Source organism: Phoxinus phoxinus (genome assembly GCF_949152265.1).
Source record: "Phoxinus phoxinus genome assembly, chromosome: 8".
NCBI classification, from domain to species: Eukaryota; Metazoa; Chordata; class Actinopteri; order Cypriniformes; family Leuciscidae; genus Phoxinus; species Phoxinus phoxinus.
In genome coordinates this window covers 25,851,707-25,865,727 of record NC_136883.1, presented here as the reverse complement: position 1 = coordinate 25,865,727, position 14,021 = coordinate 25,851,707, and the positions used below count along the sequence as shown (strand labels likewise).

General features: G+C 36.7%; 1 protein-coding gene across 2 annotated transcripts in view; it reads right to left on the bottom strand.

The window, feature by feature from the left end:
• tmtc2b (transmembrane O-mannosyltransferase targeting cadherins 2b) overlaps positions 1 to 2,816 on the bottom strand; it is a 111,986-nt gene extending 109,170 nt beyond the window's left edge. Inside the window, exon 1 of one of the 2 annotated variants that reach the window (XR_013798607.1) lies at positions 2,383 to 2,812. Coding sequence is in view for 1 of the 2 variants with exons in the window: in XM_079621066.1 (XP_079477192.1) it covers positions 2,383 to 2,465 (83 nt within the window). In the remaining variant the exon portion in view is untranslated. Of the gene's footprint in view, positions 1 to 2,382 lie in introns of both variants that reach the window. The other variant, XM_079621066.1, reaches the window with a different exon arrangement.
• Between the last annotated feature and the right edge of the window lie 11,205 nt (positions 2,817 to 14,021).

Genomic DNA, 14,021 nt, shown 5'->3' with positions numbered 1-14,021 from the left:
TAGGGATATCTGATAGTGCGCTCTTAAATGTTACCAACGTTGGTCCTCACAAGCCTGTGGTTCAATAACAGAGGTCAGTGCAGTGATTTAGGAGACGGTTCTCGTTTACACATGTGATATCAGGATTCAAAAAAAGGCTTCTCGTCCCTCACCACGTCACATCTGCTCTTTCTCAGCGCAAATTAAACGATAACTAGCACAGGGTGTGTAACACTGCCCAGGACCGGCCTGACACTCGTTTCTGTGCTCCTTCCACCTCAAGGAACGCTGTGAGACAAAATGTCATTTCAGTTTTTCTACTCAGAAGAGTCTACTCAGACTGCAACTTACATAAAAATACCAATATACCGTGCACAATTTGTATACTACTATACAAGTAGTAACTGGTACTTTGGTATTATTGCCCAGAGAACAGTACTTGCTCTAATAGCTGAGGAAAATGAAAGAGAAACTTTTTTTTTTTAAGATTCCACACATTTTTGAGATAGTCAAGAGCACCAATAAAGAAAAACATGTTTAGCTTATGGTTCTTATAGCATAAGAAAGTTGTTAGGCGTCTAATTAAATAAATTAGTCACTGTAAATGTAGGAATCTAACCCTGGAGACACATTCATTTCACAATCGGCGACAGTTGACGCGTTCATCGCTTGATTGCTCTCTGGATTATTGCTTCTCAACTGTGCGGAACTGTCATGCAGCTCTAGGTTTCTTTAATGTTATTATAAAGTGCCCTAACGCTACTTAGGAAAATACACTTGTCATCCCCATGGGGTAGTAGGGTGAATAGCTTATGAAGAGCTACCGTTCTCCCTGTGAAAGTTGATGGATATTTGGCTTTGCCATCCATTAAAAGCAAGTGGCTGGGATATTTTTTTTTTTTTTACAAAAAGTATATAATATTACTAGGGTTTGGATCAGAGATTTATGATATTTTCATGACTTTATGGTTAATAACTGGGTTCTTCTTATTGAATTAAAAACATGCATTGCAACTGGTCTTACTTCTAAGTCTATGTTCCCCGTAGGTTACTGGTAGGGTTAGGAATAGGATTAGGTTTAGAGTCCATAGGAAACAAAGGGGAGCTGACTTCGTCACAACACGGGTATGGTCCGAATCCCAAACAAATTAGTCCTTTTAACTGGTTATCTTTGGTTGAATCAAAACCGTACAGAGCAGCCAGAACAGTCAGATTCCCCTATGACGAGTATGTTCTTAAATTAAAAATGTATCTTCATTTACACACCCTCATGTGGTTCCAAACCTGTATGACTTTCTTGCGTTGACAAAAGAAGATATATTAAAGAATGTTGGTAACTAGACATTTGATGGCACCAATTGATTTCAATAGTATTTTCCCCCCCTTCTATGGAAGGCAATTGGTGCCGTCATCAGTTCTTCATTCTTCAAAATAACTTATTTTGTGTTCAAACGATCACAGAAAGAAAGAAACTCATACAGGTTTGGAAAAACTTGATAAGTAATGACAAAATTTTTATTTTTGAGTTTAAAAACACACGTATGAATCAGTCGTTGTGGTTCCTGAATTAATCTGACTCACTTACTGAACCACAAATTACGTTCGTAATGTCTGCAAAATGAACCAGAAACTGCACTTATGGCTTGTGATACTTCAATCATAGGTTTTTGATATGTGTAATCAATTATATTTTATGAATGAACGAAATGTTGCCATATATTTTAGTAAGATTATTTAATGTAGGCTATAGGCTACAGTTCTAATTCGATCGCACTTGTCCCTCTTCTAAAGAAAATAAAGTAATTGAAAAGTCACTAAAAATCTGTTTTAACACTTTTTATTTCTCCTTTTTAATTATTATTATTATTAATTTGTGGCAGAAGACTGCAGAGGGCAATAAGAATTCAAATTTATTTCTTCCTCAAAAGTACTAAAATTATCATAAATGCAATCGGAACAGAGCCTAAATCCCATTCCTAAATATCACCATCTGACACTAATCCTAAATTACCAGGCTCGAACACGGTCAGTTCCCCCGGGCTGACACAATTCCCCTGTAATAAATAAACTGACAGATTGTGATATTCTTAGGCATCATCACTTTACATTCAATCACAAACAGATCGCACGTGATTCGCGTCCTTGAGCGCATTGCAAAACAAAACCAGCAAAACACGCACAACACTCGAGGTTTGAAACTTGCACGACTGACTCTGTTTATCTGCTGACAGTTGTCATGCTCGCGCCGCCATTCCCTGCGTTGTCGCAACATGTAACAGAATCAAAAGAACAAAAGCCGCCGCTACTACATTCGGCTCAATGTTCTCCGGTTGCTACGAAACCACTGAACTCACTAAGATGAGGAAGAACGTGCGGATGTATCGGAGTCATTCATTGGCATACCTGTCATCGTAGCAGAAATCGGCGTCCAGTGTGTTGACATACAGGAGCAGTGCCACGGCGCTGCACACCAACTCTGCGATCATCTCTCAAAAAAGAAAAGAAGGGAAGGAAATGAAAGAGTTGAAGGATGATATTAAAGCCCTTCTTTGATTTCTCTCTTCGTCTTTGTCAAAATGCCTCTGCCAGAAAACAATATCCGAGTCCCCATCCTTGCAAAGAGTTGAAATGAATTATCCAGACATCCTCCTCTTAACCCATGTTATTTGCGGAGAGAATCCTGTAAGGTAGAGTGGATGGGGCACGTGTAGTATTTACAGTACGGTCTACTGTGTTTGGGCGTCCTTACACCGAGAGTGTTGAGGTGATGCATAGTGAACGCCGAATAAATGTCGTGATTGAGCCGCGTGTGGTTAGTGGCTCCAGTGCGCCTGCGCAGAACCCCTCCTCCTGGGTATGTATACACATGCACACGGTCTGACTTAACCCTCTATTGCACGTATTATAAAATGTTTACACTGTGTTTGATTCACTTTTCTTGCATAAAATGAACCTGTTTAGTGACCTAAAACATATACATGTGGGGGGTGTTCGTAGTCTACCATGATTTTTTACTTTTTTAACAGGTATGCGTCTTTTGCCATCTGTTATATTTGCTCATATTTTTTCATAATAGGGGGGTTTATGTTACATTTGATGTAGTTTATTGCATTATTGTGTGTATATAGTGTGTTGGTGTTTGTCATTATATGACACTGTGCACTGTTTGGGTAATGGTTAATGGCAAGGGACTCATATGAACTTTGATTCATAAGAACTTTGATTCATAATATTTTAAGGCTCAAAGTAGATTTCAGAATAGTAACATGATATCATTTAATGACATATATTATGAACTGTAAATAAAAGCACCAGAAATGTTGTCACTGTCATTTTCTGGCAACAACAGCTGACGTTTTTGTTCTGTAAATTTAACAGGATTGTTTACAGTAAAATAAATGCATAGGTAGAACCATATTATGTTTCATACCGATACATTAACTTATCATGACCGTTACCATGCTAAACGTTTATTCTGTCATGACTGAGCTATAGGCTATACTTACAGCTTTCTTCTGCAGCCTAAAATGTGTCTCATGACATTAGAGTGCATGTAAAATAAGTACTTGAGTCTCAGATTTAATTTGCTGTGGTGTTAACATCAATTAATGATAAATATAGCAGTGTAAATTTAAAATGTGCTAAAAGTGCATCCTAGACAAGTGAGTGAAAATTCTAAAGGGTGTCATTTTGTCATTATGCAGTTATCATTGTTTCATGGTGAGAGCTGAGATTCAGCAGATCATTAAGGCACAAAATGCAATTCATAATTTTGACACATTGTCACACTTGAAGCAAATGTGTCCAATTGAAAAAAATGGTGTTGAAATCAATTATTTTAGATCTGCACACATAATGATTAGTTTGAGTTTATAGCAATCAGCTCTTCGGTTGATCCGTTAATTCTATAGCACTCAGCTTTTGTCAAAACCAGGTCAGTTATTAGTAGTAGGGTAGACTGGGGTAAGATAACCCCCAGGGCAAGATGATTCCCCCCCAACCCCACCCTCATTTCTTTTCTGACCATAGATGGCAGAAAATCTCATCTAAGCACTTTTGTCATTTCATCTGAATATCAATTTATGAGATTAAGTTTGTCAAAACAGTTTTGAGGTTGATCTAATTGTGTGTCTCTGGAAAATATTGTAATATGTTGACTTTGCATTATGTTGAGATACGGGGGCCAACTTACCCCAGTTGGGTCCAGCTTAACCCTCTTTAAATATTTGACATGTTGTGCTGTAACAGCTAAACTAGCAAATGTTTCTATTTATTTCCTATAATAACACATTGGCTGGTGCATCATCATCCTGCACATGCTAAACTTATATCTAACAATTTAAAAGTAAATCCACATTGTTCTTAAGGGGGACATCTTCCCCCATCCTGCCCCATAACAACAGCCATAATGATGATAACAACTACAATAGTACTACTAGTAACGCATAGTCTATCAAGTCTGTACATGCAATCTTAAATGAGGTGGATTTTAAAACATCCAGTAGAGGGCCCACATTCAGAGCACATGTCATTGTCTTTGGCAAAAGTGGAGAAACACTGTCATTGCAAATGTATCGCTCCTATAATCAGGTCTTCCACCTACTGTACATACATTTTTCATTTAGCAGCAGCCATACAGTTTAAGCAGGCTTTATGTGTAATATGTACTGCTTTCTTCAAACAGCAGGGAGTATTTGGATTCCTTTGAAGACTTGAGAAATTGAAGAAAAGAAACCGAGGAAGAGAGAAAGAATCAATCTTGTAGTTGCTAAGGACACAAAGAGTGCTCTATGGTCCAGTGAATATTGATGTAATTCTAGTTCAATAGCGAGACCCGGGCTACTTAGACAGGCTTCAATGTGGCCATTCACAGAACAGCAGGACACTATGATGTAATCTATTACAGAACTGATGGAATCACAGGAATTGACCCTTTGTAACTCATGCACTTGGTGGATTTTCACAAAAAAAAAATGTTGTATAGGAATGGGTGTGCCACAAGACAACCATTTGTTTTTTTTTTCTGAGACTATAGTTTTCAGTTGACTCCCTCATGACCACATGGCATAATTTGAGATAATTCTGTACACACAGTTTTCACAAACATTACAGTGGTATAATTCTGTATTTTTCAGTCACTCACTGTGATAATTCTACGTAGGTAAGAGCAGTAATTAAACTAAGGCCCACAAATTTAAGCTTAGCAAAGTCTCAAATCCCACAATCTCTTTTAGAGCAGAATAAGTACGCTTGAAGTACGGGGCCCTCAAATTCATTTGCAGCACAGTGCCAGCTGCAAATTACATGGCTTACTTCACATTTGAAGGTATAAATGGATTGAGTACACAATAAAGAGTTCAAAAGCCTATAAGTACATATCTGTTTGCTTATAACAATTCAAGATTATATGAAGACTTATAGACCATGCTGAAATGTCATTAACTAAAGTATAATATCAAATTCCTGTATATGAAATAGGTGTAATCCCTCTTGTAAATGTATTATTTGTGCATGTCATTTTTCAATGTCAAATTCATATGATTTTCTAATAATCTGTTTCCTGTGTGGAAAAACCTCTGTTACTTTAAGGTGAGCATAGCCTATGGGCTTTAAACTCATTTGCCTATCGTTTTTTACATTTGCATCCACTTTTTAGCACATTATATACTTCATAAATATGTTGTCTGTTTTCCATATATTTGTAAAGAACTTAGCCGTTGTTTCAGTAGATGTCTTTTTGTATTGGAAGAATTGTTCAGTTCAGGAAGTTATTTAAAGGGATAGTTTCCCAAAAATGAAAATTCTGTCAGTAATTACTCACCCTCATGTTGTTCCAACCCCGTAAGACTTTCGTTCATCTTCGGAACACAAATTAAGATATTTTTGATGAAATCTGAGAGTTGGCTCACTCCTCCATATGCTTCATAAGTGATTGATACTTGCCGGCCCAGAAAGTTATTAAAGACATCGCTAAAATAGTCCAAGTGACAGTGTCTCAACCATATGTTTATCAAGCGACGAGAATACTTTTTGTGCGCAAAAACAAACAAAACTAAAGACTTTATTCCACTGTTCATTATATTATCCATGGGCCTGACCCATGCGTCACACGCATCACACACATCACACACATGACCAGCGTCGGCCAATAGTGAGCCTACGTGGTGACGTGCAACACAGACGTGCTGCGCAGATATACTACGCAAACACACTCAGGCCCACAGAGAATATAATGAATGAACCATAAACATATGGTTGAGCCACTAGTCACTTGGACTATTTTAACAATGTTTTTTAATAACTTTCTGGACCGGCAAGTTTCAATCCCTTAAGAAGCCTATGGAGGAGAGAGACAACTCTCAGATTTCATCAAAAATATCTTAATTTGTGTTCCGAAGATGAACGAAAGTCTTACGGGGTTGGAACAACATGAGGAAGAGTAATTACTGACAGAATTTTCATTTTTGGGTGAACTATCCCGTTAAGCAATATCACATGGACATGAGTGCTGTTGGTCTGATACAAAGCATATCAGTGTGATATTGCTTTAAACTAACATGTAAAGAAAGAAATCTCCAAAAAACAATAGAAGTGCTTTGTTGAATTAATCAACATTTTTGAACAAATTGATTTGCTTGACAGAATGATTCTATGATTCACACCAATAAGACTAAATTAATCTGTTGGGTGAATAATTCAATGATACAAATATGATCAAATCCGAGGACTATCTGTTGTATGGATGTATGGCTACAACATATTATTATTTAATTAAAAAAAATGAATTTAATGTTTTGGATTATTTTAAAGTTTGTTCTTTCTTTGTACTTTATGTCCTCTTCTTTTCAAAGCTTCACCCCCTCTGTGTCCATCTGTTCCCATGCAACTGTTATAGTTTAATAGATACAGCCCACAAGATCACATGTCTACAGTTAAAAACAGTTTATTTACATGGCCTTTAGCCACATAAGTGATATTACCATTTCATTTCAAGGCAGAATGATTTAATGTATAGGATGCAGTGATGGATGGGAGCACCTGGCGTATTTGTCACCATGGGATTAGAAAGAGTGACATTTGTGATTGATAACATTTGGTCCTTCATTACTCATTTATGGTTTGCAGGCTTGGTAAGCTCGGAACCAAGTGCATGTAGTAAGTGCATGTAATTGTCTTAATTTCACAATGCATGTTTTATTATCAACTGCCCATCAGTATTTAGAGATATAGAGATTCCCCTGGCCAACAAAATAAAATGCTGAATTCCGTAGAGTAGCCATTGAAAATGCCATTTCAATAACAGACCACTTTTGAAGAAGGGTTCTTTCTGCATAATTAAAAAAAGTAATTAGTGAGGCATTTATATGAGAGTGAAAGTCATTCATGAGCAAGAAGGTTGTAAGTCAGCAGGCCATCAACAGCCAATGCCAGGAAAATAGAAATATACTGTAACCTTCCTCTATCAGTTGACTTAACTTAAAAAAGGGAGGAAACCCATTGCCTTAAATGTATTAAGTTAAAACTTCATGTGGAATTGACAAAAAAAAGGTATGTGGATGATGAAAGGGGTGATGAACTGAGAAATCAAATTTTCCTTGAGCTTTTAACACATAAGAAGTCATCCTACTATAAGAATATCCTGTAAGTTTCAGAACTGAAAACTTCCTTGTTAGTCCAAAGCTTTTATTGACACCAGGCACAGCGAACGACAGGTTTTTCAAAGTGGGGATCTATGACATCAAAGGGTATCAAACACTGCCTCCACAGAAGATGATCAACTCCTACTTCAACACTGCCTGTTTAGCCCCGGCCACCGATTCACACATTACATGAAACTCATTATAATATGCAAAACTGTTATCCAATCACAGTAGCAGAGGGCGTTTACTTCCAAGTCTTCAATGCGGCACGCCCATAAAAACCGAGCGTTTCAGGAGCTAGGCTCAAAACCAGGGTAAAAAAATTGCATATTACTTATTCATTTTGGAATGTGAAAACCAAGCGAACGTCATAAGTTGACCTCAGACAACAATATATATATTTTTCAAAAGCCAGTTCATGACTCCTTTAAGTTAAGTTAACTGGTCACTTTTTACAGTACCCACTAATAATGAACTTAAGTAAATAATTGCATAGCGACCTTCAACAGGTTTTTGGAAGTTTTGGATGTCTTTCAATTATTAAACTCAAGATTGACTTTGACAGATTGGCATTGAATGAGTCACGGATGAAAAACATTTCCACTCACATGTCCACATGATTTTGACTTTGGTAACCTTATCTGGGCAAAAAAAAGAAGTTGTTTTGCAAGTTCCCCACTGAGCAACTATGGTCTCGAAGACATGTGTGATGTGAAGTATGAATGAATTCTGTATTTGGAAAAGATCCACTCTATATTATACGAGATGGCGTAAAGTGTTTCATGCCCATAAAACACAAAGAATCAGTATTTTACGCTCGAGTACCTGCACCTGCACTCATTCACAACACATCAGAAGTAGTTAAGGTTATTTCCAGCAGAGATGGAAATCTCATATTACTCACAGAAGTGCGATAAAGAATGAACGGATGAAAGGCACCAGCAACAGAAGAACGTAATACAAAATCTAACCCAGAACATCAGTGTAATAACAGCTGAAGGTTATAGATAACCTTTCTCAAGGCTCATGTCTATGAATTTATGTGTAAGGAAATTCCATGGTGTAAAAGATTGCTTCCTCGTGGTATCAGGTAAAAGATCCTACCTTTTGCAAGAGAATATCTTCAATTTCCCATCTGTTTATACCGTATGAATGTAGGAATGTATGCATTTTTGTGGCTTTATTCTCAAACAGTCTTAGACAGAAGGGGGTCAATGACTGTCATTAGGAGGCTTGGATGGAGGCCTGTTCCCCACAACCGACCTGTTCCAGCCGCCCATAGTTTCTATCCGCATCCAATGGCTTTCCCACATCTGATTTACATAATCAAATAACCCAGTTGCACAGTTTTTCCACACTCAAAAATCTCGAATCGCTAAAATAAACCTTTCTTCCAGATTCTCACACATTTTTTTCCTCACATATCAGTCAAGTAGAGCATGTTTTCAAAGTCAACTGGCATTATTTTACTTTATAATGTGACACATTTCCGACTTAAACAAGATGTTCAATGACGAAAAAAGTAAGGTGGGCCTTGATTTAATCTGTCGGGAAATTATGGATCTTTCAAGGTGGATGTTACACACATGAATAATGGTTTGATTGAAACAAGAGGGATTGGTAATGTCAGACGAAAAGGAAAGATGTTTTCAGCCTCACAAATTTTTTTTCTTTTCTTTTTTTCAGTTTTTAATATCCAGTGATGAACTGTGCAGGAACGTGTGTAAGTAAAGAGGTAATTGTTCGTTTTTAACATTGATGAGAGTATCTTCAGTCCATGGACCACGATGGTCTCCTAACGTATATTTTACGCAGTTCTCTCTAATCCATCACACTTTAGAAATTTCCCCAGGTGTGATTCAGAAGGCATGCTGACATTTGACCTATCCATGCGCGCAGATGGTGCGCTGCAGAATGCCTTTCAGTCATTGGCCGGGTGCTCCTTCTGGTATCTAAAAGTGGGTCAGCAGACTCACTGGTGTTGACCTTCAAGTCTGAAACTAAGAGAGGGTGGCTGCATGACATTTGGAATAATTAAGTTATCTAAATTTCTATTTATAGGCTAGCGTGGTTGCTAGGTCGTTGAAATAGAAATGGGAGTTTTGTGGCTTTTAGTCTATTAGCTTTTTACAGATTTTCAACTAGATTTGGATTGTCACATTGTTTATTTTTTAGCAAAAGTCTACCAGATTATGCAAGTGTAATTTTGTGTCACCTGCTGGATTTTGACAACTCCAGTGATTTTGTCAAACCAACAGATCAAACTATATTTCCGCCCATGGACAGTCAGATCAACAGAGGGGTGGTGCCAAAATTAAAAGTGAATTATGGGTGTCTAAGTTTTTGGCAAAACTCAAGTTTTTTTCCCTTGTCAAATAGTACCAATTTTAGATCTCCCCCGCCCTTTCTACTGCATTACACAGCCAAGTTTTATTAAAACTTTTCGGCAGTGAATACTCAGTCAATATCTGTTAGATTATCTGTCAATATGCTTTTATACTGCTAAAATGAGAAATATGCATTTAAAATGTACAAAATGTCTATTCCGGGAACAAAATATGCATATTAGCAATTCATGTTTCGACTAAATGCTTCTGGCTATTTTAAAAATGACACCATTTTCCTTAGACACCATTTCATGAGGTCCTTAAAAGTCGGCATGAAATTAAAACGTATCCCGTGCATTTTCTAAATGCAGATCTTATTGAGAGCAATTCATAAAAATTTGACCTGGCAATGCTTAATCATTATATAATCAGGCAAATGACAGGCTTCTCTATGGTGACATATGCTTTATAAGTATATTTTAATGATGTTAAGGGAACATTCCATTTGATAATTTCCCAAACATTATGGGAATGTTTCAGAATGTTCAGATAACCATATTAACAGGTATAACATTTAAACATTAGAAAAACAGATGAACGTCCAACTAAATCGTTTCAGGAAGAAGAAAAAAACATTCCATGAACAATGTATAAATAATGCTTTTTTTCTATGCTAATGTTTTGAGAACAAATACCATATAATTTTGAGAGAACATTCTGTTAATATTACTGGAGGAAAATGTGTTCATAACGTTGAGAGACCCTTGCCAGAACGTTATCCAACTTTCTGAGAATGTTCCCCGTTAGCTGGGAAGCCGTATGTGATAGACAAACATTTAACTGAACCTCATTAAATTAATAGATATTAGAGCAATAAACCTTTATGCAAATGTTCTATATGTTAAGCTCCCCCTTTCCATAGAAAATTTTGCATTAACTTACAGTTTTTTATTGGTGATGACAGAATCATTTTAAGGGTGTGAACAACTATCGTCATTTCATAATTCTCTCATAGCCAAATAACTTTTTTGATTACAAAAGATTTCCAAGTTGATTATATTGCTGCATATACCGCTCAGCAACAAGGAGCCCATCAACCCATCAACCATTCCAGAATATCCATGGCACCCTTTGCACTGTCACTGACAACATGACAGACTCTTGAACAGAGCGTCTACCGAGGTATGTGAGATGTTTCTAGACTCAAACCCTTTTGATGAAGGTTTTTACAACCAGCAGAGCATTGCTGGTTCTGATGAGCAGCATGCCATCATAAAGCCAAGAAGCATGTGATGAGATTCCCAGCAGATTGAAGCTAATGTGTCTGGCAGAGGATCCACATGGAAAGCTGAATCATCCACTAGACCACAGACAGAGCATTCAGGCGTACTACTGCTCTTTGTACGACACACACACACACACACACACACACACACACACACACACACACACACACACACACACACACACACACACACACACACACACACACACACACACTTGTCCAGACACACCTGACAGAAGAGCCTATTGTGGGGGTGCTTTGCAGGATAAGATATCAAGACTGGCAGAAAACAAAAAAGTCTGAAATTATGTTAATTAAATAAAAATATGTCATCATTTACTCACTCTCATGTCATTTTAAACCCATATTATCTTCTTTCTTCTGTCAGACGTTTGAATTTATTTTATTATTCCTAAACTTTTCGGTTTTTATTTAGTTTTTTGACTAGCAAGTTTTACTGTAGCCTACACAAGAATATTAAGCTGCATAACTATAAAAATGTGCATTCACTTTAGAAAAAAAACATGGCTTTTGCATAACTTGAAGAAGAGCTGTGCTTTTCAATACAATTAAAAAATGGAAGGTGAATATGCTCCAAAAGGTACCGTAGTGATGAGTCATTCATGAAGAATTTTTTCATCGCATCTGTTACGTGACAACTTCATTAACCGACCCAAATCGACCCATCACTACATGATAAACGTTTCCTAAATGTAGGTTATTCAACTTGCCTACTTCCTGCTATATATTAGGTGAAAAAGTATTTGAAAATAGAATGTCTGAATTCAAAGTGTTCATTTAAACAGAAGACCTGAATGACCAACTACTTCCAACTATCCAACACATAAGATGGAGAATTTGCTATCCCATGAGGCCATGGGAGAGGATTTGTGAATGGAGGTGAAGCGACGCAACTGACGGCGGTAGGTCACATGACAGTGACAACATGGTGAATGCAGTTTGTCCAGATTTATACTATAAAATATACTTTTATCAGACACAAAGTAATTACTTAATAAAAAGAAGTACGGTATTTGATTTCCGACACAGCCATTGTATTCTGCGACGAACAAAAAAATTGGCCTCTCTATCGCCATCTGTGGTTGAAGCATAAAACTTCAGGTAAATTGCAATAACGTTCAGATTTGATGATTAATGCTTAAATACAAGAGAGTTATAACTTAGGCAACAGGGAAAAGTTAAATAACCTCTACTTCAAAGGCAAACAAAAAAAGCTTTAAAAAGAGAATGAATTAAGCTCTTCAGATATCACAGAAACAGAATTCATTTTACATTGATGTCTAGAGATCGATATAAACTGCTAAACGCATTTATCTGGCTGTGAAAGTGAATTATTGAACGTAGTTTAGAGGTGTTTTGGGAGTTTTTTAAAGGGCAATAATATAATGCATTATGCATTAGAGTGAATGAAGGTGAGTGTGGACTGAACTTTCATGGGGTATAGAGTTCGGGAAGAGAGAGACAGCAGGTGTTGGCAGGTAATGGTGTGTTACTGTGAGCCGAGACCTGAGATTAACCAGCCTGTGACGCTACAGCGACTTACAATGAAGTGCACAAATCACATGAATGGCAATTATCTGTCATGGAAATAGCCATTAACATGATTTGTGCACTTTATTTTAAGTCACTCTGGTCAGAAAGCATCTGCTAAGAACATAAATGTAAACTCATGCTGACCTCGCTGTATGTATAAAAGAAAACACATTATTGCACATAAGGCTCTGTTTGCTGTCAACTCTGATGCCTGAGATATAAGACAGCTCTTCACAGAGAAACACTTTTTATTTTCAGTTTTTCATAAAAAAGTTGGGCAACGCTTTAGATTACAACCCGGAAAACTGCGTAATTAAGACAAATTTATAGCGTAACTTTCTGTAATTATAGTGTACCTATAAAGTACTTACATGTACTGTAAGTATAAGGGAACAATATGTAAAGTTTGGGAAACAAAGGGGTAACAACCAAGATAATTTAAATATGATTTATACTGTAAGTAGTATAGAACTAATGGGTACTTATTCTACTATGATACACCAATCTTACATTTGGGAGCAATTTAACGAGAACATACAGTACACTGTGTACCTTTTTGCAATAATGGTGTAAAAATTACAGGGTACATATCTATTTATACTTTTTTTATCGCAAAAGTGCAAATGTTTAAGTTTGGGCTTACATGTTTCAAGGCAAGTAAAGCTAAAATTATTGCCATTTTTTATATATTGGGAAATATACTCTTGTTCCATGTAGTTACAGGGTAAGTGGTGCTTGTTACCCTCTTGTTCCATAGTTACAAGGTAAGTACAATAAAAATGCATACACAATCTAATATCACTGACGCTGAAACTTTATTTGGAAAACAACTTATTACAGTTGGTTTAATTTACGGCCCCCAATGTCACACTAACCCTGTAACATGAAACAAGAGGGTAACAAGCACCACTTACCGTGTAACTACATAAAACAAGAGGGTAACAAGCACCACTACAAGAGTATCTTTCCCCAATATTTAAGCAAAGTTGCAATAGTTTTCGTTTTCAGTGGATTTTGTTAAAAAGATTACTGTTTAAATACATAGATATGTACTCTATAATTTTTAAAAAGCCTATACAGTATTGGTACACCATTATTACAAAAAGGTACACAGTGTATGCTCTTGCTAAATGGCTCCCAAAATGTAAGATTGTTGTATCATAATAATAGAATAAGTACCCCTTAGTTCTATAATACTTACTGTATAAATATTTATTCTCCTGGTTGTTACCCCTT